Source organism: Bos indicus, chromosome 18 (assembly GCF_029378745.1).
Source record: "Bos indicus isolate NIAB-ARS_2022 breed Sahiwal x Tharparkar chromosome 18, NIAB-ARS_B.indTharparkar_mat_pri_1.0, whole genome shotgun sequence".
Taxonomy (NCBI): Eukaryota; Metazoa; Chordata; class Mammalia; order Artiodactyla; family Bovidae; genus Bos; species Bos indicus.
Window position 1 is genome coordinate 60,653,442 of NC_091777.1, and position 24,133 is coordinate 60,677,574.

General features: G+C 43.3%; 1 protein-coding gene across 6 annotated transcripts in view; it reads left to right on the forward strand.

Moving 5' to 3' along the window:
• LOC109572022 (zinc finger protein 813-like) overlaps nt 1–13,421 on the forward strand; it is a 33,428-nt gene extending 20,007 nt beyond the window's left edge. The window contains exons 2-5 of one of the 6 annotated variants that reach the window (XM_070771605.1): nt 6,231–6,323; nt 6,697–6,800; nt 8,754–8,880; nt 9,244–13,421. In XM_070771605.1, coding sequence (XP_070627706.1) covers nt 8,847–8,880; nt 9,244–10,358 — 1,149 coding nt within the window. In that variant the 5' untranslated portion in view covers nt 6,231–6,323; nt 6,697–6,800; nt 8,754–8,846 and the 3' untranslated portion in view covers nt 10,359–13,421. Of the gene's footprint in view, nt 1–6,219; nt 6,801–6,851; nt 8,881–9,243 lie in introns of those variants that run through there. The other 5 variants (XM_070771607.1, XM_019978556.2, XM_070771604.1 and 2 more) reach the window with 5 other exon arrangements.
• The last annotated feature ends 10,712 nt before the right edge of the window (nt 13,422–24,133 follow it).

A 24,133-nucleotide genomic window follows, 5' to 3' on the forward strand; every position in this document is an offset into this window, starting at 1 on the left:
AGAATTTTGCATTTTACTTGTTAATTTCCATTGCCTACAAAGACAGTCCTGTCTTTGCTTAACTAAATGACCAGTTCTGGGGGTAGTCAACACCTCCATTGACCCTTCACAGAGCACCCTGGACTCCATCCAATGGCTAAGTTGCCCATCTTTCACTACCAGTGTACCTGTCTCCACCCACTCATGCCCAGGTGTCTTACTTAATTTATCATGTCATTGTAGGAAATAAATTTTTCCTTCTTTTCACTGCCACAGGGCTTATGGATCTTAATTCCCCAACCAGGAATTGAACTTGGTCCCCTAGAGTGGAACTATGGAGTCCTAACCACTGGACCACTGGAAAATTCCCTAAGTAGCACAGTTTTGAAGTCATTAAGATTAGGTGAATGTGCATATTCATCTTACTGTGAGAATTTCATTTTGAATTTTAAGTGCCTTCATATTTTCATCTTTTTCATGGCATATATATTTTATATCCATTTCTGTAGCCGGCCAGAATCAGGCTTGAATCAGGCTTCCCAGGTAGTTAAGTGGTTAAAAAAAAAAAAAAGTCTTCCAATGCAGGTTGATTCAGGAAGACCCCCTGGAGAAGGAAATGGTAACCCACTCCAACATCGTTGCCTGGAAAATCCCATGAACAGTGGAACCTGGATGGCTACAGTCCATGGGGTTGCAAAGAGTCAGTCAGGATTGAGTGACTGAGCATGCAGGAGCACATTCATTATCTACTGCTATGTAGCCAATCAGTACAAAGCTTAGAGGCTTCACGGTGAGCATTTGATGATAGTCCACAGTTTCTGTGCATGTGGGAGCATCTTAGTGGCGTGGGTGTGGCTCAGGGCCTCTTGAGGTTGAAGCCACAGGAAGGCTCCTTCAGGGCTGCATTAGCAGGCTTTCAAACTCCCTCTCCTAGCTGGTGGCGAGGGCCTAGGTCCTTGCCCTCTGGCCCTCTTCATGGGTTCGCTTTCCTCAGAACTCCCTCTGAGACAGAGAGGGAGAGAGTGGAGTGGAGCCTGGGGCCTTTCATACCTTTATTGTAATTATCCTTGTGTAATATTTTAATGATGAACCACAACAGAGAAAAGGATTTTACTGTGTGTCTAAAGTCATCATGACAGGACGCATTACAGATTGCAACCTAGCTCTCCAGATACCATTTTGAAAGAAGGATACCTAAGTTCAAGCAGTTGTTGTATTTTAATGACTGACCTTAACTATACTTTTACTAGCAAGAAATGCTTTACTCTGCAGCATGAAGAGATTAGAAATACCAAGTGTTAAATATCAGCTTCTAATCAAATTTGGACTGAAAGAATGATTAAAAGTCTATGAAAATCTCTTGGACCTGGTCAACTCTTGCATAGCCTAGTCTCTGTGGACCCAGATACCTCTTGGGTGAGAGACAAGCCAGGAGCTGGGGAAGAGAAACTCAGTTGGATGGGACCTATGCACCCACAGCCCACCTCGCTCCCATCTTTCCCATCCTCTTCCTGAAGCAAGGTCAAGGGCACCAACTCATATAGGAACCATCACTGAGCATGGCACCCCCTGCAGAGACACTCACACATGTGGAAGATGAAGACAGGAAGTCCTGACAATAATGTGCAACTCTAATAAGGACCTCCTTTTTCCTCTTCCTCATTTTACATTTGCTTGCAAACATGTTTAATGAATGGACCTTAGATATTTTTTAGATTTTCACCATACAGCCATTTTAGATTAGGTAGCAAATGTAACTTTTACTTGCTAGATGACATATGAAGAAGCTAGCAAGAGATGTGTTCAGATCTTGTTGCATTATTATGCAGATGATACATAGGTAGACAGAATCGGCTTATCTTTACATTTGGGTTCACAGTTAATTTAATCTTTTGTGAACTTCCAGATTGTCCTGGTATGTGAGCAGGTTGGAAAAGCATTTCCAGACATGAGGTGGAATGAAAGGAGAATAGAGTGGGAGACTGTTAGAATAGCAGGATGGCTCAAGGGAGAGCTGACCTCTTTGTTGGGCTAGTGGCCAATTTTTATAGCCTCCAGACAGAAAATTCTTACTGGAAGGGGTGGCATTAGGTGATTGATTAGGATTCTATAGGATGAGTAATATGGTAGGTGTTTTACTTAATATGGGGGTCACAGAACTGGCTGGATTAGACCTGGAGATTCATGACAACACTTGCTATGGGACTTAGTTCCAGAGATTTTTGTCCTGTGACCTTGGTATAGGGCTCCATGCTGATTATGTAACAAAGTATATACAGTCTACTCAGGAACTATTTTTATCATAGTATTATTTATTGCTTAGTTTCAATGAAGTACTGAAGCAAAATTTTCCACTGCCTATAAAGGGTACCAAGGGTAAGCTGGACTCATACTGAGAATTGACCACACATGTTAATTAGAGCCAGTATTGTCATATGGAAATTCTGTTATAGAAATCAAGAGAGAATAAAAGACTAGAAGATGGACATAAAGGAGCTCCTCCAAAGGATAAACAGGTGTTCGTGCCTACGGTTTTGGAAACCAGACTCCATCTCTTCAGCACCTATGGGGAATAGGACCCTGGAAGCCTCTGCTGCGGGAGGCACCGGCCACAGGCCTATTATGGCAAGCAAAGTCGAGCTGTAAAGGCTCGCCTGCGGAGTTCAGGGAGGGGGCGCCCCAGGGCAATCCTGACCCGGACCCGAATGATGAGACCAAGGAGTGTACGTGTGCACGCATGTGTGTGGGTGCTTTAAAAATGTTTGTTTTTGTCAACAATTTTTATTATTCACATGTTCCATAGAAACAAGAACCTGGGGGGGGGGGGGGTCACGGAAGTAGGAAAAAAGATTTTTAATGCAGATTCGCAGTAGCTCTGTATACAACTTGAAGCAGCCAACTCCTCCGTTCTCCCAGTCCCTCCAGTTTACAGGGCACAGGGCTAGGCTTTTTCCTCGCTCCGCCCCTTGCCGGTAGGCCCCGCCTCGGAAACCCGGCCTCTAACCCGAGGAGCCCAGCCTAATGACCCGGAAGGTGGAGGGCTCGCAGCCAAGGTCATGGTCCTGAGGTAAGTTTCTTCTTTCTACCGTGAACTTGTGCTGTGCGGTACCCCTAGTCCTCAAGGTGTGGGAGTCGCTAGGGATCTAACATGCCAGGACCCGGCCCTCCGCCCCAGAAAATCTGGACTTCGCCGTTTCGGGTCCGGTATGTTTTCTTTTTGGTTTGAAGTCGCTCTGGGCCGGTCCTTGCCCTGACTTTTCTGCTTTCGTCCCACGTAGACACTGCCTTTCAAGACTCTTTCCTTCATAAAATCCTCTACTGACCCCCCCGCCCCACCCTCACCCCATGTAAAATACTCGTCCGCGGGGTGGATTTGCGCCCCCCAACCTTGAACTCGGTCTCTGGAGGCAGCGCCCGCCGCTCTGCTGCCGCAGAGGCCGCGTCTTCTGCCTTCGCCTGGGGGAAGGTGAGCTGGGCGGGTCGTGTGATACCCATGCTCTTCGGTCCCCAGGATCTCTCCATCCCCCGTTAGAAAGTGGTCCTTTCCGGAAGGCGGGCATTTTGTACTTGGGTGAGGGAGTATCTGGAAAAGGAGAGACCGAGGGAGAAGTAGAAAACCTGAAGGGAAAAGAGTGAGGGAAAACGAGTGGGAACGTAGAGGGTCGCTGAGAGACACGCGAAGAAGCAGTAACCTGAAAGTGGGACGTCGCATCTGCAAGATTGCAGGGCAGCATAAGGAAGGGAACCCGGATCAGCGTGAGAAGGCGGGATCCCAGAGGACGGTCATTTCATGAAAAGAGTAATAGGAAATGTTACAAGAGTTGGAACCTTGGCCTTCAGAGCCATGTGGTGCTGGGAGAAAAAGTGGACAGAGGGTGACAAGAAGAGCAAAGGGAAAGAAGGAGCTGGAAGGAAGCATCGCCACCTGGGGTCTCTGAGGAGGAAGGCAGTGTATCCGGAGGGCTGAGAAGGAGCGGAGATGGGGGAATAAAGAGGCAGAAACACACAGAAATTTTATGACAGTCAGAAAGGGTGGGAGAAAGCCTCAAGAGGCAGAACAGCTTGCACAGAGGGGCAGGACAGGTGTGAGGGAAAAAACAAAGAGGAGGCCAGAAACAGCAGGAGAGCAGAGGAGAGCAAAAAATACACGCGACCAATGAAACAGGGAGGCAGGTAAACAGAGTAAAATGGAAACACCTAGTAGTGCAGGTGGGGGAAAACTGGATCCAAATGGGTGATAGGTTGTTTTGATATGGATCATTGAGTTGTAACATTGATATGTGTCCAGTTATGGCTTTTAAAATTTGTTTCAGATTTTTTTCCTGGCATGAATGGCTTCTTCTCTTCTTATGTATGTAGTTTCTTTGGTAAGTAGTACATAATTTTAGGAGGAGGGACTGGCAACCCACTCCAGTATTCTTGCCTGGAGAAATCCCATGCACAAAAGAGCCTGGGAGGCTACAGTCTATAGGGTCTCAAAGAGTTGGACACAACCAAAGCTATTTAGGATGCAGGCAGGCACCTAATTTTAGAATATGTTGATGAGTAGTTGGCAGAAATGTCAATGATCTTCTGTACTAACAGTCAAAATTTAGTTTTACGGGTTAGCCTTGTATTGTTTTCTTCCTCTTCCTGTGAGCTAGTAAAATTGTGAACTCTGAGGTGATATGAAGGTGTTTCCCTCAGGTCCCTCTTGGCTATTTTCTGCAAGTTCTCTGAAACATGGGCTTGATTAACTTGGAGAATTTTTGCAACAGAGCCCATCCATAATGAAGAAATTTGCTCACAACTGATTTCTTTCTTTTCCTATTTGAGTATAGTTGATTTACAAGGTTTTGTTAGTTTTAGGTGTACAGCAAAGTGATTTAGTTGTACATATACATGTTGATTGTTTTTCAGATTCTTTTCCCACATAGATTATCACAGAGTATTGAGTTAGTTCCCTGTACTATACAGTATGTCTATATTAGTTATCTGCGTTATATATAGTAGTGTTTATATATTAATCCCAACCTTCTATTTTATTCCCCCCTGCATTCCCCTTTGGTAACCATAATTTTGTTTCTAAGTCTGTGAGTCTTATTTCTGTTTTGTAAGTCAGTTCACTTGTTTCATTTTTTTAAGATTTTAGAAATGAATGATAATCATATATTTGCCTCTCTCTGACTTCTTTCACTTTATAATAATCTCTAGGTCCGTCTATATTGTGGCAGATGGCATTCTTTCATTCTTTATATGGCTGAGTAATATTTCATTGTATATATGTACCATATCTTCTTTATTTACACATCTGTTGGTGGACGTTTAGTTTTTCCTTGTCTTGGGTATTATAAATATTGCTGCTATAAACATAGGGGTGCATGAATCTTTTTGAGGTATAATTTGGTGCGGTTTATATGCCTTGGAGTGGGATTGCTAAATTGTATGGTAATTCTGTTTTCAGTTTTCTGAGGAACTTTCCACAGTGGCTGCACCAGCTTGAATTCTCATCAACAGTGTGTTTCTATATACTTGAAATTTTCCTAGAAAGAATTACATGCTCTCACTACATAGTCTCACAGAATGGTAATTTTGGGTTGATGGAAGTATGGATTACTTGATTGTGATAATTATTCCCAGTGTATATGTTTGTCAGAGAATCACTTGTTCCATTTTCATTCATCTTTTATATCTCAATAAAGCTGGAGAAGAAAAAGAAAAAGTGGGAGATGTGTTGGGCTTAATCTTCTGTTAGTGGTACTCAATCCAGGCTTCATAGTAGATCAATGAGTCATTTGTATAGACATATTTTATACACTTTGACCACAAATTCTTAAGACCGTGGGTATGTGGCGAGATTTCAATACTATTTAATTGCCCCTGTGATTCCAGTCTGGACTTGTCACTGAACATCAGGACTGTGAGTCCTCCTGTTTCTGAGGACTGAGATCTAGCCTGAGGAGGAGGTGCTCTGTTCTGCGTGGGGATGGACCAGGGCCTGGTCTGTGACCTGAAGGGGGTTGTCAGGTCAGCTCAGGTGCCCACTGCTACTGTGTGGCATAGCAGCCTCAGGAGGGTGGGGAGATCTGATGAAAAGTGTGGGAAAAGTGACTGGTTGGTCTCTGTGGGGGAGTTTACTGTCCTGAGTCCCTCCTGTGACAGTGGGGAGCACAGGACTCTTAATCCACATGGTGAGATCTTCCCTGTGTGTGTGGTTGCAGCAGAGGAAGAGGGAGTATGTTTATTCTAACCATTAAACAGCCTGTTTTCAGCTTTGAAGCTTGACCTCTAAAGATGCAAGTTGTCTGAGTAAGAAGCCCATAAGAAGAGGAGGAAGAGGACAGTAAAGGATGGCTGTTTCTCAGGTGAAGTCATAGTCTTAGTTGATGCTTCAGTCTGTCCTTCTTGAAATGCCTCTCTTTGGATTTCTTTCTGATTCTGAGGTGTTCTTTCTTGACACCTGTACGTTCATCCTTACCTAGTGCCTTCCCTCAGTACATATTTATTAATTGTTGCATCTTCTTGTGGAATCGACCCTTTTATGATTATGTGATGTCCTTTGTCTCTTGTGTCAGTTTTTCTGTTTATTTTTCTGATACTGTGCAGTCACTCCTGCTCTCTATAGGATAGAATATCTTTTTCCTTCTTTTCACTTTTTGCCTTTCTTGTCTTTAGATTACTCTGTCGCTCTAGCTGTCTGTTTTCTTCTGGTCACTTCCTCTCATGGTCTCCTCTCAGGCACCCTGTACAGTGGTGAAAGGCAGGAGCTCTGGCCAACCCACTTCGCTCTACTGGAACTTCAAAGGAATGCATTTGGAGTTTCCTTTTAATCATGACATTTGGTAAAATGTTCTTTTTTAATAATAATATATTTTTCAATATTATTTGTCTTTTTTTAATGCTTCAAGAATCTCAAGTTTATTATTGTGATTTTATCTGTTATCTTAAAATAATGTATAACAGTAATAACTTTAAAATTTTTGAATCAGTGTTATGTCTGTACTAGTTTTTTTTAGTATCCTAGTGTAGAATCTTTTTGGGAAACTCAATTGAGTACAATTTGTACATTTTCATTGTCTGAAGGATCTTAGAATGCATGTAAATAAAACCAATACTGAAAAAATAGACTGAAAAACTGTCAGGAGACTACTCAGTTATTTTAGTGTTGACCTGTATGCATAGGTGTATGGATGTGCATGTCCATGGTTTAGATAAACGATGTCATGATTTGGGGCTTCCCTGGTGGCTCAGATGGTGAAGAATCCACCTGCAATGTGGGATACCTGGGCTCGATCCTTAGGTTCGGAAGATCCCCTGGAGAAGGGAACAGCTACCCACTCCAGTATTCTGACCTGGAGAATTCCATGGACAGAGGAGCCTGGCAGGCTACAGTCCATGGGGTCACAAAGAGTAGGACATGACTGAGTGACTTTCACTTTTCATGATTAAAAAAAAAAAGAGATCATGATTTTAAAACTATCATATCGTTTTGCGGTTGATAGTGTGTTTTTAATATGTTCATCGTTTTGCAGTCAATAGTGTATTTTTAGTATGTTCATCGTTTTGCAGTCAACAGTGTATTTTTAGTATGTTCATCCTTTTGCAGTTGACAGTGTATTTTTAGTATGTTCATCGTTTTGCAGTCGACAGTGTATTTTTATTATGTTCTTAGTATGTTCATCGTTTTGCAGTCGACAGTGTATTTTTAGTATGTTCTTAGTATGTTCATCGTTTTGCAGTCGACAGTGTATTTTTAGTATGTTCATCGTTTTGCAGTCGACAGTGTATTTTTAACATGTTCATCGTTTTGCAGTCGACAGTGTATTTTTAACATGTTCATCGTTTTGCAGTCGACAGTGTATTTTTAACATGTTCATCGTTTTGCAGTCGACAGTGTATTTTTAACATGTTCATCGTTTTGCAGTCGACAGTGTATTTTTAACATGTTCTCTGGCCTTGATTTTTTTTCCTATACTACCATGTTCACAGTTTAAATAATAATAAGATTGCTAACATTTTGTGTATGTGTGCGTGTGTGCACACTTGTATAATGACCTCTTAGGCTGATCCATGTTGTTCATCTTGAACTTCTTTCAAATTTTCTCAGGGAGTCATCTGTCAATGAATTTTTAATGCTCATTACTTTTGATTTTTCAGCTTCAGTTCTAGAACCCAAACATGGTAGTTCAGGTGCTTACTAGATGATTCATTAGGTTCTTGACCTGAGTCAAGTTTTTCAGTGTCTCTGACAGTTTTCTCCTCTGTAAGATGGTAAAAAATTCTTTAATGAGCTGTGATGTTGCTAACAAGTTAAAAATGTTAAACATTTAGAGTAACGCATAGTATATACGAAGTATTCAAATGTTGTTTGTCTTTGCTGCTGTCATCATCAGCATCATCTTTGGAGGTTTTGAACTTTCTTTAAAACTACTGTGGACTTTGTCATCTCTGAAAACACCACTCATATTCCTTTATATCCAAGTTTGATAATTCTCAGTGTGTCCAACATATCTAGCCCTTCCACATAGACAACCTGGTGTTGAATTATTATTTGTATATATTTCATGTATTGCCCACAAAAATGAGAAATCTACTTCTATTTGGAAGCTATCATAATCTCAATGACAAAGCACAGGAAATTAAAATTAGACATACAAGTAGCTCTAAGTGCCTTTCCATGGCTCTGTCAGAATACATTCTTCAACTTAATTGATCTTTTACCTCTATTCATTTTGTATGGAAATAGGAACTCTCCTCATGGCCTTGGTGAAAATTTTTTTTTTTTTAACTTTAAGTCACAGTTGACATTGAATGATGTGGCCATCCACTTCTCTCCAGAAGAGTGGGAATGCCTAGACCCTGCTCAGAAGGCCTTATATGTGGATGTGATGTTGGACACCTTCAGGAACCTGCTCTCTGTGGGTAAGGGTAACTTGCCTCTAAAAGTTGGGAAGGTATCTTTGGATTTACCCTTGTTTGCCTTTTGAAATCCCCTACCTTGCTTAACTGAGCTCAAAGTCATGTTGACTCAGGCATGAAAAGCTTCATAATGTAGCCTCAGGAATTTAAACATGCCCTTTCTTCAGATGATTTGGCCTGGCCACTTCATAATACACCAGAAGTGTAGTGGAGAATCCTATTTATTGTTCCTCAAAAATTTAACATGGTTGAGAAGTTTCATAACTGTTTGAAGTATTACTTTTATTTAATATCTTATATTCAACCTGAAACTTATATTCATGCAGTGTAATGAATAGGATATCTATGGTTCTTTATATCTTACAGATATTTCTCATCTATACATCTGGAAATTACAACTAAAATCACACACTGATAGAGGAGGAGTATGCCGAACAGTGATTTGGGGAAGAAATGAAATCCCGGAAACCAAACATTTTAACGTCCCAGAAATTCAGGAGAACATGAATGACTTCAGGTTTCAGTGGAGAGATGATGAAAGAAATTACAAAAATATCCGTACATCCCTTAACCAAGATGTCACTGATAGTAGAAGTCAGCATGGTAGAAGGGATGCAGTAAACAACCGTACTGGAAATAGACTTGTGTTAAGCCTTCAGGATGAACTACGTATGTTTAAACATCAACAGAAAATTGCATTTGATCAAGCTGATAAGTATGTCAACAGTAGCTCCTCATTTTCACCTCTTCAAATAGTTTCTCCTACTCTCCAAACCAATATTTATAATATATATGGGAGTGACTTTATGGATCCTTCCATACTGATGCAAAACCAGATCCCACACAGGGTAAGGCCTTACAAATTGTATGAGTGTGGCAAAAAGCTTCATCAGGGCTCAAATTTCAGGAGTCATCCGAGAATCCATATAGGAAAGAAATTACACATATGTGATGTATGTGGCAAGGTCTTTAGCCGAAATTCAGATCTTGTCATTCATCAAAGAATTCATACTGGAGAGAAACCTTACAAATGTAATGAGTGTGGCAAGTTCTTTAGTACAAAAGGAAAGCTTTCAGTTCATCAAAGAATTCACACTGGAGAGAAACCTTACAAATGTAATGAGTGTGGTAAAACCTTTAATCAGAGCTCAATCCTCAGTCGACATAGGATAGTCCATACAGGAAAGAAATTGCATCAATGTGATGTATGTGGCAAGGTCTTTAGCCAAAATTCTGACCTTGTAATTCATCAAAGAATTCATACCGGAGAGAAACCTTACAAATGCAATGAGTGTGACAAGGTCTTTAGTCAAAAAAGAAAGCTTTCAATTCATCATAGAATTCATACTGGAGAGAAACCTTACAGATGTAATGACTGTGGTAAAACATTTAGTCAGAGCTCAACCCTCAGTCGACATCAAATAATCCATACAGGAGAGAAATTACAGAAATGTGACATGTATGCTAAGATGTTTAGCTGAAATCCAGACCTTGTAATTCATGGGAGCATTCATACTGGAGAGAACCCTTAAAAATGTAGTGTCTGTGGGAAAGCCTTTCATTCTTCCTCAGGTATCAGCAGACATGAGATAATCCATGCAGGAGGCAGAGCCATATAAATATCATGTATGTGGCAGAGTCTTTCACTGAAGCCCTTGGACTTCATCAGGAAATTCATACTAGAGAGAAACCTTACAAATGTAATAAGTATCTTTTGTCAAAACAAACCTTGTGAGTCACCCAAGAATTCATAATAGAAACCTTACAAACGTAATATGGGTGTGACAGGGTCTTTCTTGAGAAGACAACCCTTTTTTACTAGTTTTACTATCCACAAATTCATATGGCAGAAAAGCCTTCCAAATGCAGTGAGTGTGGCAAGGTCTTTAATCACAAGGGAAACCTTACAGTTTACCAGAGAATTCATACTGGAGAAAAACTTTACAAATGTATTGAGTTATGCAAAATCTTTTATGAGTTGCCAGCCCTTGCAAAGCATCAACTGAATTCATACTAGAGAGAAACCTGATAAGTGAGTGTGGCACCATCTTTAGTCAAAGTTCCACTCTTTTAAGTCTTTGGATAATTCGTAATGGTGAATTTGTCAGAAGGAGACAATCTCCATTGACAAATGCCTGGGAGTCATCCTGCCATTTCCCAGTGATGTACTGACATACAGAGGCACGGCATGTTACAGAGAAAAGAAGACTTGTTTTCCTTTGGATTTAAATTCATCCTGGGGCTGGTCCCTGCCCTTGGCTTTTCTTCCACATAGGTCAAACATTTTGCTTCTTCAAACTGTACTACCTCTGCTCCTGCTGTAGCAGAAACTAAATGAGGCACCCCATTATGTTAGCCCACATACAGTCCTTTTTCTCTTCATCCCATAAGAGAGGGAGATGTTTGTTCTCCCTCTCTTTCTTGCTTATTTGCAATCTGAAAATGATGCCCTCTAGCTACACTTGGCATTTATCCTTCCAAGAAAACATTACTTCCCTCTCGGAGCATTCTTCATTCCAAAAAGAATGTCATGGGACGATGACCTCAGAGACCACCAGAACCTGTTCTTGAATCGCCTCATGCCAGCTGTGATGATCTCAATTCACCCAGGAAGGGGAGAAGAATGCAAGACCACACCAGCCCTCATTCTTTTTTTCAGCCCCATTTTCCACCTGGGGGAAAAAAAAAAAAAAAAAACCCTGAAAACCTTAAGACCTCTTCCAACTTCCCAGGAAGCAGGGGCACAGTTTTTGACACATTGGCCTACTGTGTTCCCCCTTTACCTGGCAAAGTAATAAAGCTACTTTTTTCTACTCCAAAACTCTGTCACCGTATTTCTATTCAGCATTGGAGAACTTTTGGGAACAATCCCCCAGCCTCGCCCTATCCACCCTTGGAGGGTGGCAGGACATGCCACGTTCTCTCCCTGATCCTGGAGAGCCTGCCCCTGAGGCCCCCCTCTTTCCCAGCCCCTCTTCTTGCGTCTCCTCAGAGCAGTCCTTCCTCTTAGGCCTCCCCGTTTGGTCAGACCTTCCTTTCATCCCCCTGTGGAGGTGCCCCAGGCCAGCCATGTGACAGTCATTGTTTTTCTGTGTCCAATTCAACTCAATAGGAAAATGTTCTTGAAGGCAGGCATGTTATTCAGTCACATCCCTGGAAATATGTAGGCAAGAGGGTGTAGAAGAAGCAGAGACAGAAGGACACAGAAAAACAGCTGAAAAGAATGAAGGGAACCAATGAGAATACAGACGGTGATGGCTGGGGATCTTGCAAAGAGACAGTAACATAAAAGAAATTGAGCCTTGAAAGTCAGTTTTATAAAAGTAGTAATGGAAACAGGATCTGCAGGGGTAGAAGAGCAATGTAGGGAGAGGAGTCCTGAATCAGTGATAGGAGGGAGAGCAACAGTGGTGAGGATTAAGGAGTTGGAAACTTGGCATTCAGAGCACTGGGACCCCAGGAGAGAAAATTAGCAATTGGAGGAGCAGAGGAAGAAAGAAAGCAGGAAATTTGATGCATAGTCACCTGGGGGTGCCAGAGAATGAGGTGGAAGTGAGCATAACATGGATAGGTGAGGTGTACCTCCAAAAGCAGAGAGGGAGCAGAGATGGGAAAGAAAGGCAAAAACAAGATGGGGCAGTCAAAGGTTGAGGGGAAAATGCAGTAAGAGGGGAAATGAGTAGAGTAAGTAGGACCCGTGTGAGGTTTGAAATAGGGCAGGAACACCAGTAGAGGGGAACAAAAAGAGAAAGAGGGACTTCCTGATGGACCAGTGGTTAAGAATCTGCCTTCCACCACCATATGACCCAGCAATCCCACTGCTAGGCATATACCCTGAGGAAACCAAAATTGAAAAAGATATACCCCAATATTCATTGCAGCACTATTTACAATAGCTAGAACATGGAAGCAACCTAGATGTCCATCAATGGATGAATGGATAAAGAAGTTGTACATACACAAATTGGAATATTACTCAACCATAAAGAAACTAAAGTCATTCAGTCGTGTCCGACTCTTTGCAATTCTATGGACTGGAGCCCACCAGGCTCCTCTGTCCATGGAGTTTTCCAGGCAAGAATACTGGAGTGGGTTGCCATTTTCTTCTTCAGGAGATCTTTCTGAGCCAGGGATCAAACTCTGGTCTCCCACTTTGCAGGCAGACTTTACCATCTGAGCCACCAGAGAATTCCAGCCATAAAAAGGAATGCAATTTGAGTCAGTTCTAATGAGGTGGATGAACCTAGAGCCTATTATACAGAGTGATGTAAGTCAGAAAGAGAGAGATAAATAGCATATACTAACGCATATATGCTCAAACTACCACACAATTGCACTCATCTCACACGCTAGTAAAGTAATGCTCAAAATTCTCCAAGCCAGGCTTCAGCAATATGTGAACCGTGAATTTCCAGATGTTCAAGCTGGTTTTAGAAAAGGCAGAGGAACCAGAGATCAAATTGCCAACATCCGCTGGATCATCGAAAAACCAAGAGAGTTCCAGAAAAACATCTATTTCTGCTTTATGACAAAGCCTTTGACTGTGTGGATCACAATAAACTGGAAAATTCTGAGAGATGGGAATACCAGACCACCTGACCTGCCTCTTGAGAAACCTGTATGCAGGTCAGGAATCAACAGTTAGAACTGAACATGGAACAACAGACTGGTTCCAAATTGGGAAAGGAGTCCATCAAGGCTGTAAATTGTCACCCTGCTTATTTAACTTATATGCAGAGTACATCATGAGAAACGCTGGGCTGGAAGAAGCACAAGCTGGAATCAAGATTGCCGGGAGAAATACCAATAACCTCAGATATGCAGATGATCACCCTAATGGCAGAAAATGAAGAACTAAAGAGCCTCTTGATGAAAGTGAAAGAGGAGAGTGAAAAAGTTGGCTTAAAGTTCAACATTCAGAAAACTAAGATCATGGCATCCGGTTCCATCACTTTATGGCAAATAGATGGGGAAACAGTGGTTGACTTTATTTTGGGGGGTTCCAAGATCACTGCAGATGGTGATTGCAGCCATGAAATTAAAAGACGCTTACTCCTTGGGAGGACAGTTATGACCAACCTAGACAGCATATTAAAAAGCAGAGACATTACTTTGTCAGCAAAGGTCCGTCTAGTCAAGGGTATGGTTTTTCTGGTAGTCATGTATGGATGTGAGAGTTGGACTCTGAAGAAAGCTGAGCACCAAAGAATTGATGCTTTTGAACTGTGGTGTTGGAGAAGACTCTTGAGTCCCTTGGACTTGCAGGGAAATCCAACCAGTCCATCCTAAAGGAGATCAGTCCTGCGTGTTCATTGGAAGGACTGATGTTGAAGCTGAAACTCCAATACTTTGGCCACCTGATGCGAAGAACTGACTCATTTGAAAAGACCCTGATGCTGGGAGGGATTGGGAGCAGGAGGAGAAGGGGACGACAGAGGATGAGATAGTTGGATGGCATCACCGACTCAATGGACATAAGTTTGGGTAAACTCTGGGAGTTGGTGATCGACAGGGAGGCCTGATGTGCTGTGGTTCATGGGGTTACAAACAGCTGGACACGACTGAGCAACTGAACTGAATGCATATATATGGGATCTAGGAAGATGGTATTGATGAATTTATTTGCAAGGCAGCAATGGGGAAACAGACATAGAGAACAAACGTAGGGACACAGGGAGAGGTGAGCAGAGGGTGAGATGGAGAGAGTAACATGGAAACTTACATTACCATATGTAAGGGAAAATGGGAATTTGCTGTGTGTCTCAGGGAACTCAAACAGGCTCTGTATCAACCCAGAGGGGAGAGAGAGGAGGGAGATTCAAGAGGGCGGGGACATGTACAACTGTGCCTGATTCATGTTGATATTTGGCAGAAAACAACAAAATTCTGTAAAGCAATTATCCTTCACTTTAAAAAATAAGTTTAAAATCTGCCTTCTAGTGCAAGGGATGCAGGTCCCTTGTTGGGGGACTAACATCGCATAAGTCGCAGGATGCAACCAAAATTTTTAAGGAGTAGAGCAGGCATTTTAATGAATAATGTAATTCTCCTAAAAAGAAATGTTATGTATGAGATGATGGATACTAAAGTTGTGGTAATTATTTCAATATACATAAATTAGCACATTATGCTGAACAACTTACACTTATACAGAGACGTAAAGTATATAAAACTGGGTGGGACAAGTTGGTTTAAAAAGACAAAACACTCTAGCCCAAAGAAAGAACAACGCAATTTATAACAACAACAAAATGTTGTTAATGAGGGACATTATAACATGCCGTAGTTCTCCAGTCTCAGACACCAGGTTTTGTCCCTGAGTCTCTGGAACTGAGCAGAGTGTTGAGTTTGGTCTGCTGGCTAACTGGGGAATAGAAACGCAAGAGCTGTTCTGCAGGATGTCAGTACGAAATGCCTAGGGAGAATTTTGTATTTCTCATTCTAGTTTGTACTAGGGAAGCCCAGATCTTGTTTCCTCAAACTGTTTAAATTGATTCTAACTGCAGTTAATGTTCCCGATCCAACCACTGCCACGCAGCAAATGCTTGGAAACCCACGTTTCAACCTCTTAATTGCTTGAGCCTCAGGAGGAACCCTGGAGAAGGGCATGGCAACTCACTCTAGTATTCTTGGTGGAGAATCCCATGGACAGAGGAGCCTGGAGGGCTACAGTCCACGGGGTCGCAAAGAGTCCCACAACGACTGAAACGCAGTAGCACACACGCAGGAGGGGCACGGGGGAAAACTGCTGTAAAAAAAATAGCTTTTTACTGAAACCGTTTTCAACTTGTTAGCAGAAAAGATCATTTCCGACGTTAGGGGCCCACACATCTCCAAGCTTTTACCACAAAACTGTTCTAGATAGTAACTTAATATCAGCAGTTTCAAAGCGCCCGGAGTTCACTTACCTCCTCCCCAATCCATACACCTCATCCCGGCGAACTCTGCGAGGAGGAGAGCTCACTCGCCCCGCCCATCCCCGATAGCCCTCCGCCCTGGTCCCGCCCCCGGAAACACGGTCTCTAACTTCGCGCCTGCGCAGTTTATTCAAGAATCTAAAGTGAAGAACTCGGCGTAGAGTTTGAGTTGCCTGGGGCGTGTTTTTCCTTTGTACTGTAAATTTGAAGTTCTTTGTCCACCTTACACTACCTTCGACTTCTTGAGAATATCGACGGACCTAAAACACCCCGAGTATATCCAGAGGTTGCTTTCAAAGGTGTGGTGTTGTCCTTCGGGGTTGAAATCGCCGTGAGGAGGGTTCCCGAGCCCTCGGCTTTTCTGCCTTTGGTCCACGTAGACACCGCCTTTGCCTCTTTTCCTTCACTTTTAAAATCCCCTTCACTCTTTCCCTTTACTCTCTCCGTCCCCTACCCGCCCCCCCACCCCCCTGTAAAGTCCTCTTCTGCGAGGTGGTTTCCCGCCTCCGCAGCCTTGCCCTCTCGGCCCCCTGGAGAGGCCGCGTCTTCCTCCCAGCTGTGGGTCACTCCCTTTCCTTTTCTGGCTTGAGACACAGGACAGGGAAGAGAAGTGGGGCAAGAAATGATTGACTCTGTCACTGCATGGTGCCTCTTTGAAGGAAAATTAAAAGTGTTTTTTTTTTTTTTTCCTAATCGATTCACTTTGCTCTCTCCTTTTTTTTTTTTTTTTTTTTTGCATTTAATTCTTTTTGAAGCTTGGAATAAATCTTGGTGCATTCAATTTCGACTTCCCTAGAATCGCCACCAGCCTCTGTTGGTGGGAATGTAATTGATTCAGCTCTTAGCAAAATGATATGGAGTCTACTCTATAAATTAAATAAAGAACGGGCCCACAATCTATGAAACCCATCCGAGACTAGATATCCAAAGGAAACAGTCATTCTAGTGAGGGAAATATTTGCACTCCAGTGAACATTATTGCGGAGAAGGCAATGGCACCCCACTCCAGTACTCTTGCCTGGAAAATCCCATGGATGGACGAGCCTGGTAGGCTGTAGTCCATGGGGTCGCTAAGAGTCGGACACGACTGAGCGACTTCCCTTTCACTTTTCACTTTTCATGCACTGGAGAAGGAAATGGCAACCCACTCCATTGTTCTTGCTTGGAGAATCCCAGGGACAGGGGAGCCTGGTGGGTTTCCGTCTATGGGGTCGCACAGAGTCGGACACGACTGAAGCGACTTAGCAGCAGCAGCAGAACATTACTGCATTGTTTTCAACAACCCAGATGTAGAAACAACCAGAATGTCTGTTGACAATGTATATAGAGATTTATGTCAGCCGTAAATTATTATTATAGCATTCTGGCATTGCTGTTGGAAGGAAAGGAGCAGGTTGCCCTGACTGGACTGACTCCATTTTTAAAGGAAAAAGAACTCCATCTTACACTCTTGGTGAACTTCGGACTGCACACCTGGAAGGCCATAGAGAAAAAATAGCAACAGCTGAGCAGGCCTCCCGGGTGGATAAAAACCAGACCGGGCAGACCCCGTACCTAGACCTCCCAGAGCCAGAAGGAATGCAGTGTCCACAATGTAATCTTAATAATGCTAACTGATGTACACTAAATTGTATGTTCAGGTAGCTTTAGAATGTAAATTTATGGCTGTAACCTGATTGCATCTCTTACTAACATTGTCCAGAGTGGACTTTAGAGAATTTGGGCATGTGGGCTTGGACATGTATACTTTGGGTATAAAGGGTTGTCCCAAAAATCGGTCGGGGTCCTTGGCTAAGGAGGAAACTCTGCCTCGGCCCCACCGATGTAATCAGCTGCACTCCACTATTCCTGCTGTCCTTTTGAGTGAGTTTGCTTACTGAGTGGCTATAACACTGTTACTATTTCTGACATAACTGTGGTTGAAAAAGACACACATATATGGAAGGTTGAAATGTCAAACTCATAGAGCTACAGAATATAAAGGTTTTTGAGGACGTGGGTGGTGAGGTAGTTGGAGAGATACTGGCCAAAAGTTACAAACAGTTCAGTTGTTAAATGAATAAGTACAACATGTACATCTAAGGTACAGTATGCTGACTGTAGTTAATACTGTATATTTGGGATTTGCTGAGAAAGTAAAACTTAAATGTTCTTACAACACAGACACACACTGGTAATTGTGAGTTGATGGAAGTGTAAATTATTGTGATAATTAGTACAAAGTGTATACATCTGTCAGATAATCATATTGTATGCCTCATATGTACATCATTGCTACTTATCAAATATACGTCAGTGAAGCTAGAAAAGAAAAGTGGGAGGTGTGCTGGGCTTGTCTTCTCTGAGTGGGGCTCAACCCAGGCTTCACATTAAGGTGTTGAGGCATTTTGCATATACGTGTTTTGTACTCTCTCACCAGAGATTTCCCTTCATATGGTTGGTATGACAAGAAATAGTCTTATTTGTCACACCTGGCTCAGATGGTAAAGAATCTACCTGCAGTGCAAGAGACCCGGCTTCAATCCCTGGGTCTGGAAAATCCTCTGGAGAAGGGAATGGCAAGCCACTCCAGTATTCTTGGCCTGAAGAATTCCATGGATAAAGGAGCCTGGAGGACACTCCAGGCTCAAAGAGTAGATGCGATTGAGCAACTAACACTTTCACTTCAGTAGCCAGATAAGGGCTTCCCAGGTAGCTCAATGGTAAAGAATCCACCTGACAATGCAGGAGACTGGTGTTGGATCCCTGGGTTGGGAAGATCCCCTGGAGAAGGAAATGGCAATGCATACCAGTACACTTGCCTGGAAAATCCCATGGATAGAGGAGCGTGGCAGGCTACAGTCAGTGAGGTCACAAAGAATCAGACATGACTGAGCATGTGCACACACACAGCCAGATAAAGGTCAAAGGGTAAAAGATAGTTCAGTTCAGTCACTCAGTCGTGTCTAACTCTTTGCGACCCCATGTACTGCAGCACACCAAGCCTCCCTGTCCATCACCAACTCTGGGAGCTTACTCAAACTTATATCCATAGAGTCAGTGATGCCATCCAACCATCTCATCCTTTGTCATCCCCTTCTCCTCCTGCCTTCAATCTTTCCCAGCATCAGGATCTTTTCCAATGAGTCAGTTCCTTGAATCAGGTGGCCAAAGTATTAGAGTTTCAACTTCAGCATTAGTCCTTCCAATGAGTGTTTAGGACTGATTTCCTTTAGGATTGACTGGTGGATCTCCTTGCAGTCCAAGGAACTCTCAAGAGTCTTCTCCAACACCACAATTCAAAAGCATCAATTCTTCAGTGCTCAGCTTTCTTTATAATCCAACTCTCATATCCATACATGACTACTGGAAAAACCATAGCCTTGACTAGATGGACCTTTGTTGGCAAAGTTGTGTCTCTGCTTTTTAATATGCTGTCCAAACCAGGCTTCAGCAATACGTGAACATGAACTTCCAGATGTTCAAGCTGGTTTTAGAAAAGGCAGAGAAACCAGAGATCAAATTGCCAACATCTGCAAATCATCAAAAAAAAAAAAAAAAAGAGAGTTCCAGAAAAACATCTATTTCTGCTTTATTGACTATGCCAAAGACTTTGACTGTGTGGATCACAATAAACTGTGGAAAATTCTGAAAGAGATGGGAATACCAGACCAGCTGACCTGCTCTTGAGAAAACTGTATGCAGGTCAGGAAGCAACAGTTAGAACTGGACATGGAACAACAGACTGGTCCCAAATAGGAAAAGGAGTACGTCAAGGCTGTATATTGTCACCCTGCTTATTTAACTTATGTGCAGAGTACATCATGAGAAACGCTGGGCTGGAAGAAACACAAGCTGGAATCAAGATTGCCAGGAGAAATATCAATAACCTCAGATATGTAGATGACACCACCCTTATGACAGAAAGTGAAGAGGAACTAAAAAGCCTCTTGATGAAAGTGAAAGAGGAGAATAAAATGTTGCTTAAAGCTCAATATTCCGAAAACTAAGATCATGGCATCTGGTCCGATCACTTCATGGGAAATAGATGGGGAAACAGTGGAAACAGTGTCAGACTTTATTTTGGGGGGCTCCAAAATCACTGCAGATGGTGATTGCAGCCATGAAATTAAAAGACGCTTACTCCTTGGAAAGAAAGTTATGACCGACCTAGACAGCATATTTTTAAAAGCAGAGAGACATTACTTTGCTAACAAAGGTCCATCTAGCCAAGGCTATGGTTTTTCCAATAGTCATGTATCGATGTGAGAGTTGGACTGTGAAGAAAGCTGAGCATCGAAGAATTGATGCTTTTGAACTGTGGTGTTGGAGAAGACTCTTGAGAGTCCCTTGGACTGCAAGGAGATCCAACCAGTCCATCCTGAAGGATGCCGGGAGCCGGTGAGGTATTCCACTCGTGACAAAGGTCATGAGGAAGGAGGCTCGGCATACGCAAAGGCGGGATCGAGCCTCAGGAGTCCCCCTGGATATTCTCGAGCATCTACCCCCAAAAAACCAGAGTCTGCCTACTTTATTGCTTTGTGCTCTCACCTCTGACTTTACTGGGGGCTGTCCCCCCCCACCACCTCCCTCTCTCTGTCAAAGAGTTAACTTACAGCTCCAATTAATAAAGTTCCTGGGCAATTAGGAGTGTTTAAATCCAAACCCCTCAGATGGCTCTCTAACTCGCCTGACAAGTTTACCCGGACTCCTACAGCTATGCATACGATTGTTTACAGTCTCCCAGCCTCGAGAGGCACGGGAAGCTTAAGATATTCAAATAGCTTAGAGCCTCTCAGAGAGTTAGAAACTGTCAGAATAAACTAATAAAAGATTTCATTGATGAGCCAATGCTTGCTGCCAAGTTTCCACATCCCCGGTATTATATCCTTGAATATGTATTAATTAATATAGTTGGTATGTAGAAAAAATAAGTAGTGGCCTTAGTAACTTTAGACCCTTAAGGTAATAAATTCTTTCCTTTGTTGTAAACCCATTACACATCCACCCTATAGGAATGCAATTTTATCTTCGGAAGATGGCGCCAAACCTTAAAATAATTACTCTTAGAGAAAATAAGTCTTTGTTGATAAGTCCTTGTCAAGAGTCATAAAATGTTAATAGGCCTTCTGGCCAGAAGATGATGTAAATCACCTAAACCATTTGTATACAATAAATTTGCAGGAAAGAAACCCTGGTTTTTGATAAGGGTCAAAGACTGCTGACTTTGCATCCCCTATTATCCTCTATGTGTAACTTAGGGTATATAAACCCCTGTTAAAAATAAAGCTACGGGCCTTGCTCACCAGAACTTGGTCTCCCCATGTCATTCTTTCTTTTCACATTCTGGCTGAAGTCTCCATCTGGAGTGTGGATATCCTCTGCAACCATTTATTTGCCTGAGCTTCTAAGACCCACTCGAGAAAGTGTCTAAGGTGGGGCACCTTCTGCTATTTGAGAGGGCGCCTGCGGCCTCCGTGGTCAGAGCTAACCTGGTGTCACAGGTTATATTGGTTTTCCGCATAAACCAAGCTACTCAGCCTCTTTTCTCCACTGAATTTTCCTACTGAGCTATCCTCATTCTATTACTCTCTATATCTTTGATAAATATGTAAATAGTCGCCAACTCCGTCTCCCCTTCGAATACCCTGGATCAGCCGGGGCTGGACCCCGGCAGAAGGAGATCAGTCCTTCGTGTTCATTGGAAGGACTGATGTTGAAGCTGAAACTCCAATACTTTGGCCACCTGATGCTTCATTTGAAAAGACCCTGATGCTGGGAAAGATTGAGGGCAGGAGGAGAAGGGGACGACAGAGGATGAGATAGTTGGATGGCATCACCGACTCAGTGGACATGGGTTTGGGTAGACTCTGGAAGTTGGTAATGGACAGGGAGGCCTGGCGTGCTGTGGTTCATGGGATCGCAAAGAGTCGGACATGACTGAGTGACTGAATTGAACTAAACTGAACTGAGGTTGGTCATAGCTTTTCTTCCAAGGAACAAGTGTCTTCTAATTTCATGGCTGCAGTCACCATCTGCAGTGATTTTGGAGCCCCCCCAAAATAGTCTGACACTGTTTCCACTATTTCCCCATCTGTTTGCCATGAAGTGATGGGACTGAATGCCATGTTCTTAGTTATCTGAATGTCGAGTTTTATGCCAACTTTTTCACTCACTTTCGCTTTCATCAAGAGGCTCTTTAGTTCTTCTTTGCTTTCTGCCATAAGGGTGGCAGAAAAGGGTGGTCATCTGCATATCTGAGGTTATTGGTATTTCTCCTGGCAATCTTGATTCCAGCTTGTGTTTCATCCAGCCTGGCATTTCGCATGATGTACTCTGCATTTAAGTTAAATAAGCAGGGTGACAGTATACAGCCTTGACGACAGTATACAGCCTTGATGTACTCCTTCCCCAATTTATAACCAGTCTGTTGTTCCGTGTCCAGTTCTAACTGTTGCTTCTTGACCTCCATACAGATTTCTCAGGAGGCAGGTCAGATAGTCTGATATTCCCATCTCTTGAAGAATTTTCCAGTTTGTTGTGATCCACACAGTCAAAGGTTTTGGCATAGTCAATAAAGCAGAAGTAGATGTTTCTCTGGAATTCTCTTGCTTTTTCAGTGATCCAACAGATGTTGGCAATTTGATCTCTGGTTCCTCTGCCGTTTCTAAAACCAGCTTGAGCATCTGGAAGTTCATGGTTCACGAATTGCTGAAGCCTGGCTTGCAGAATTTTGAGCATTACTTTGCTAGCGTGTGAGATGGGTGCAATTGTGCAGTAGTTTGTGCATTCTTGAAAAGATAATTAAAATATGGTTGAATTATTTCCTAAGGCTTTGTTCTCAAGTACCTGACTGTAGCCAATTACTTGCTCACAGTCTCCAAAGGAGTCCCTCAGCCAGACATGTTTGGGGTGGAAATTTTTCCTCTTTTTTTTTTTGTCGCCTGGATTGTGGGATCTGTTCACGGAAAGCATTGAAAACCTGGAACCCTAACCTATAGATCACCAGGAACTGCACCCTCCCCCCACCCGCCTCAAATTCTTACTATTTTTGATGGCTCCAAGTGAATGGGAAACAAAAGAAAAAGTAACGCTACGAGGGGAAGTGAGTATAAAATTTCACATTCCACATAGGCACAATTTTGCATTTCCAGTTACTCCTAGTTTCCATCACTCGCTCTAAAACTCCTGCGGTCGCTTAAGTAAAGACGCTGTAACTGCCTGGGGTCTCAGAAGGGCCAAAATCCAAGCTCCGCCCACAGTTCCAAGCCCCGCCCCCACGTCCCAGCGATAGGGCGCTTGGATGGTCAGAGGGTCTGTGTCCATCCGCTCGTGTTTTCACATAAACCCTTGTCAACCGGAAGTGCCGTGGCTCTCTAATTCCGCACAGAGCCTGGCTCCAAAGGACACCGAACACGTTCAAAGGATCCAAAGTAGAAACGCAGAACCCGTTCGGAGAGGAAGAGACAAGAATCTCCCAGGACGAGACCACGTCTGCAGGCTCCGCCCCTCCAGGGACACAGCCTCCTTCCATCCTGACGCGTCTCAGCGGTCCTGCCCCCGGCTCAACGGTGCGCATGCGGAATCCCCTCCAGACACGGAAGCGGATCCCGAGGAAAGACTGACGCGCTCGGGTGAGTGACTTGATTGCTTAGATCGTTACTGCGCTCTGTGGAGTTCAGGCCCCCTCCTCCACAGCTGGGTTTCGGGCGTTTCCCAGTAAAGTAAACCTCTGAACCCGGTTGTCGCTCTCGCTCTGAGACCACCCCTACCGCCTGTGGTGGCGTCGCCACAAGCCTCGGTTCGGTCCCGGGAGTCCGGGCCCGGTTCCGGTTAAAGTCGCTCCGACTCAGGTACCGGCCCAAGCTTTCTGCGTTCGGTCCATATAGACGCTAAACGCCTGCAGCTCTTTACCTCTTTCAACCCTTTGGCGGACTCCCGACTCCTTCCCCTCTACCCCCGCCCTCCTCCGCCCTATTCCGTTATAGCAAGTCCTCACTCTGGAGGTTGAGCGCCCTTGACCGCCCTCCTTGGAGAGCAGAGAGGGAATATTGAAGCAGAAGTATATGCAGTTAGCGAGGCATCAGAACGTTTGAGGAGAAAGAATTACAGGGATGAACAGAGATTGCAACAGAGTGAGGCCTAACAGTCTGTGGGAGGAGGAACAGAGAGGGTGGGAAACAAAATGATGCCTATGATCAGACGAGGAAACACAGAAAAGGACACAAAAGGAGAGAAGTAGAAGGACCCAGGGAGACACATAGAGAACAAAGCACACAGTGGTGGCGAAAGCGGAAAACCCAAACCCAGCTGAATATTGAGTTGATTAAATGTGGAATATTAAGTTATGAAGTACTAAG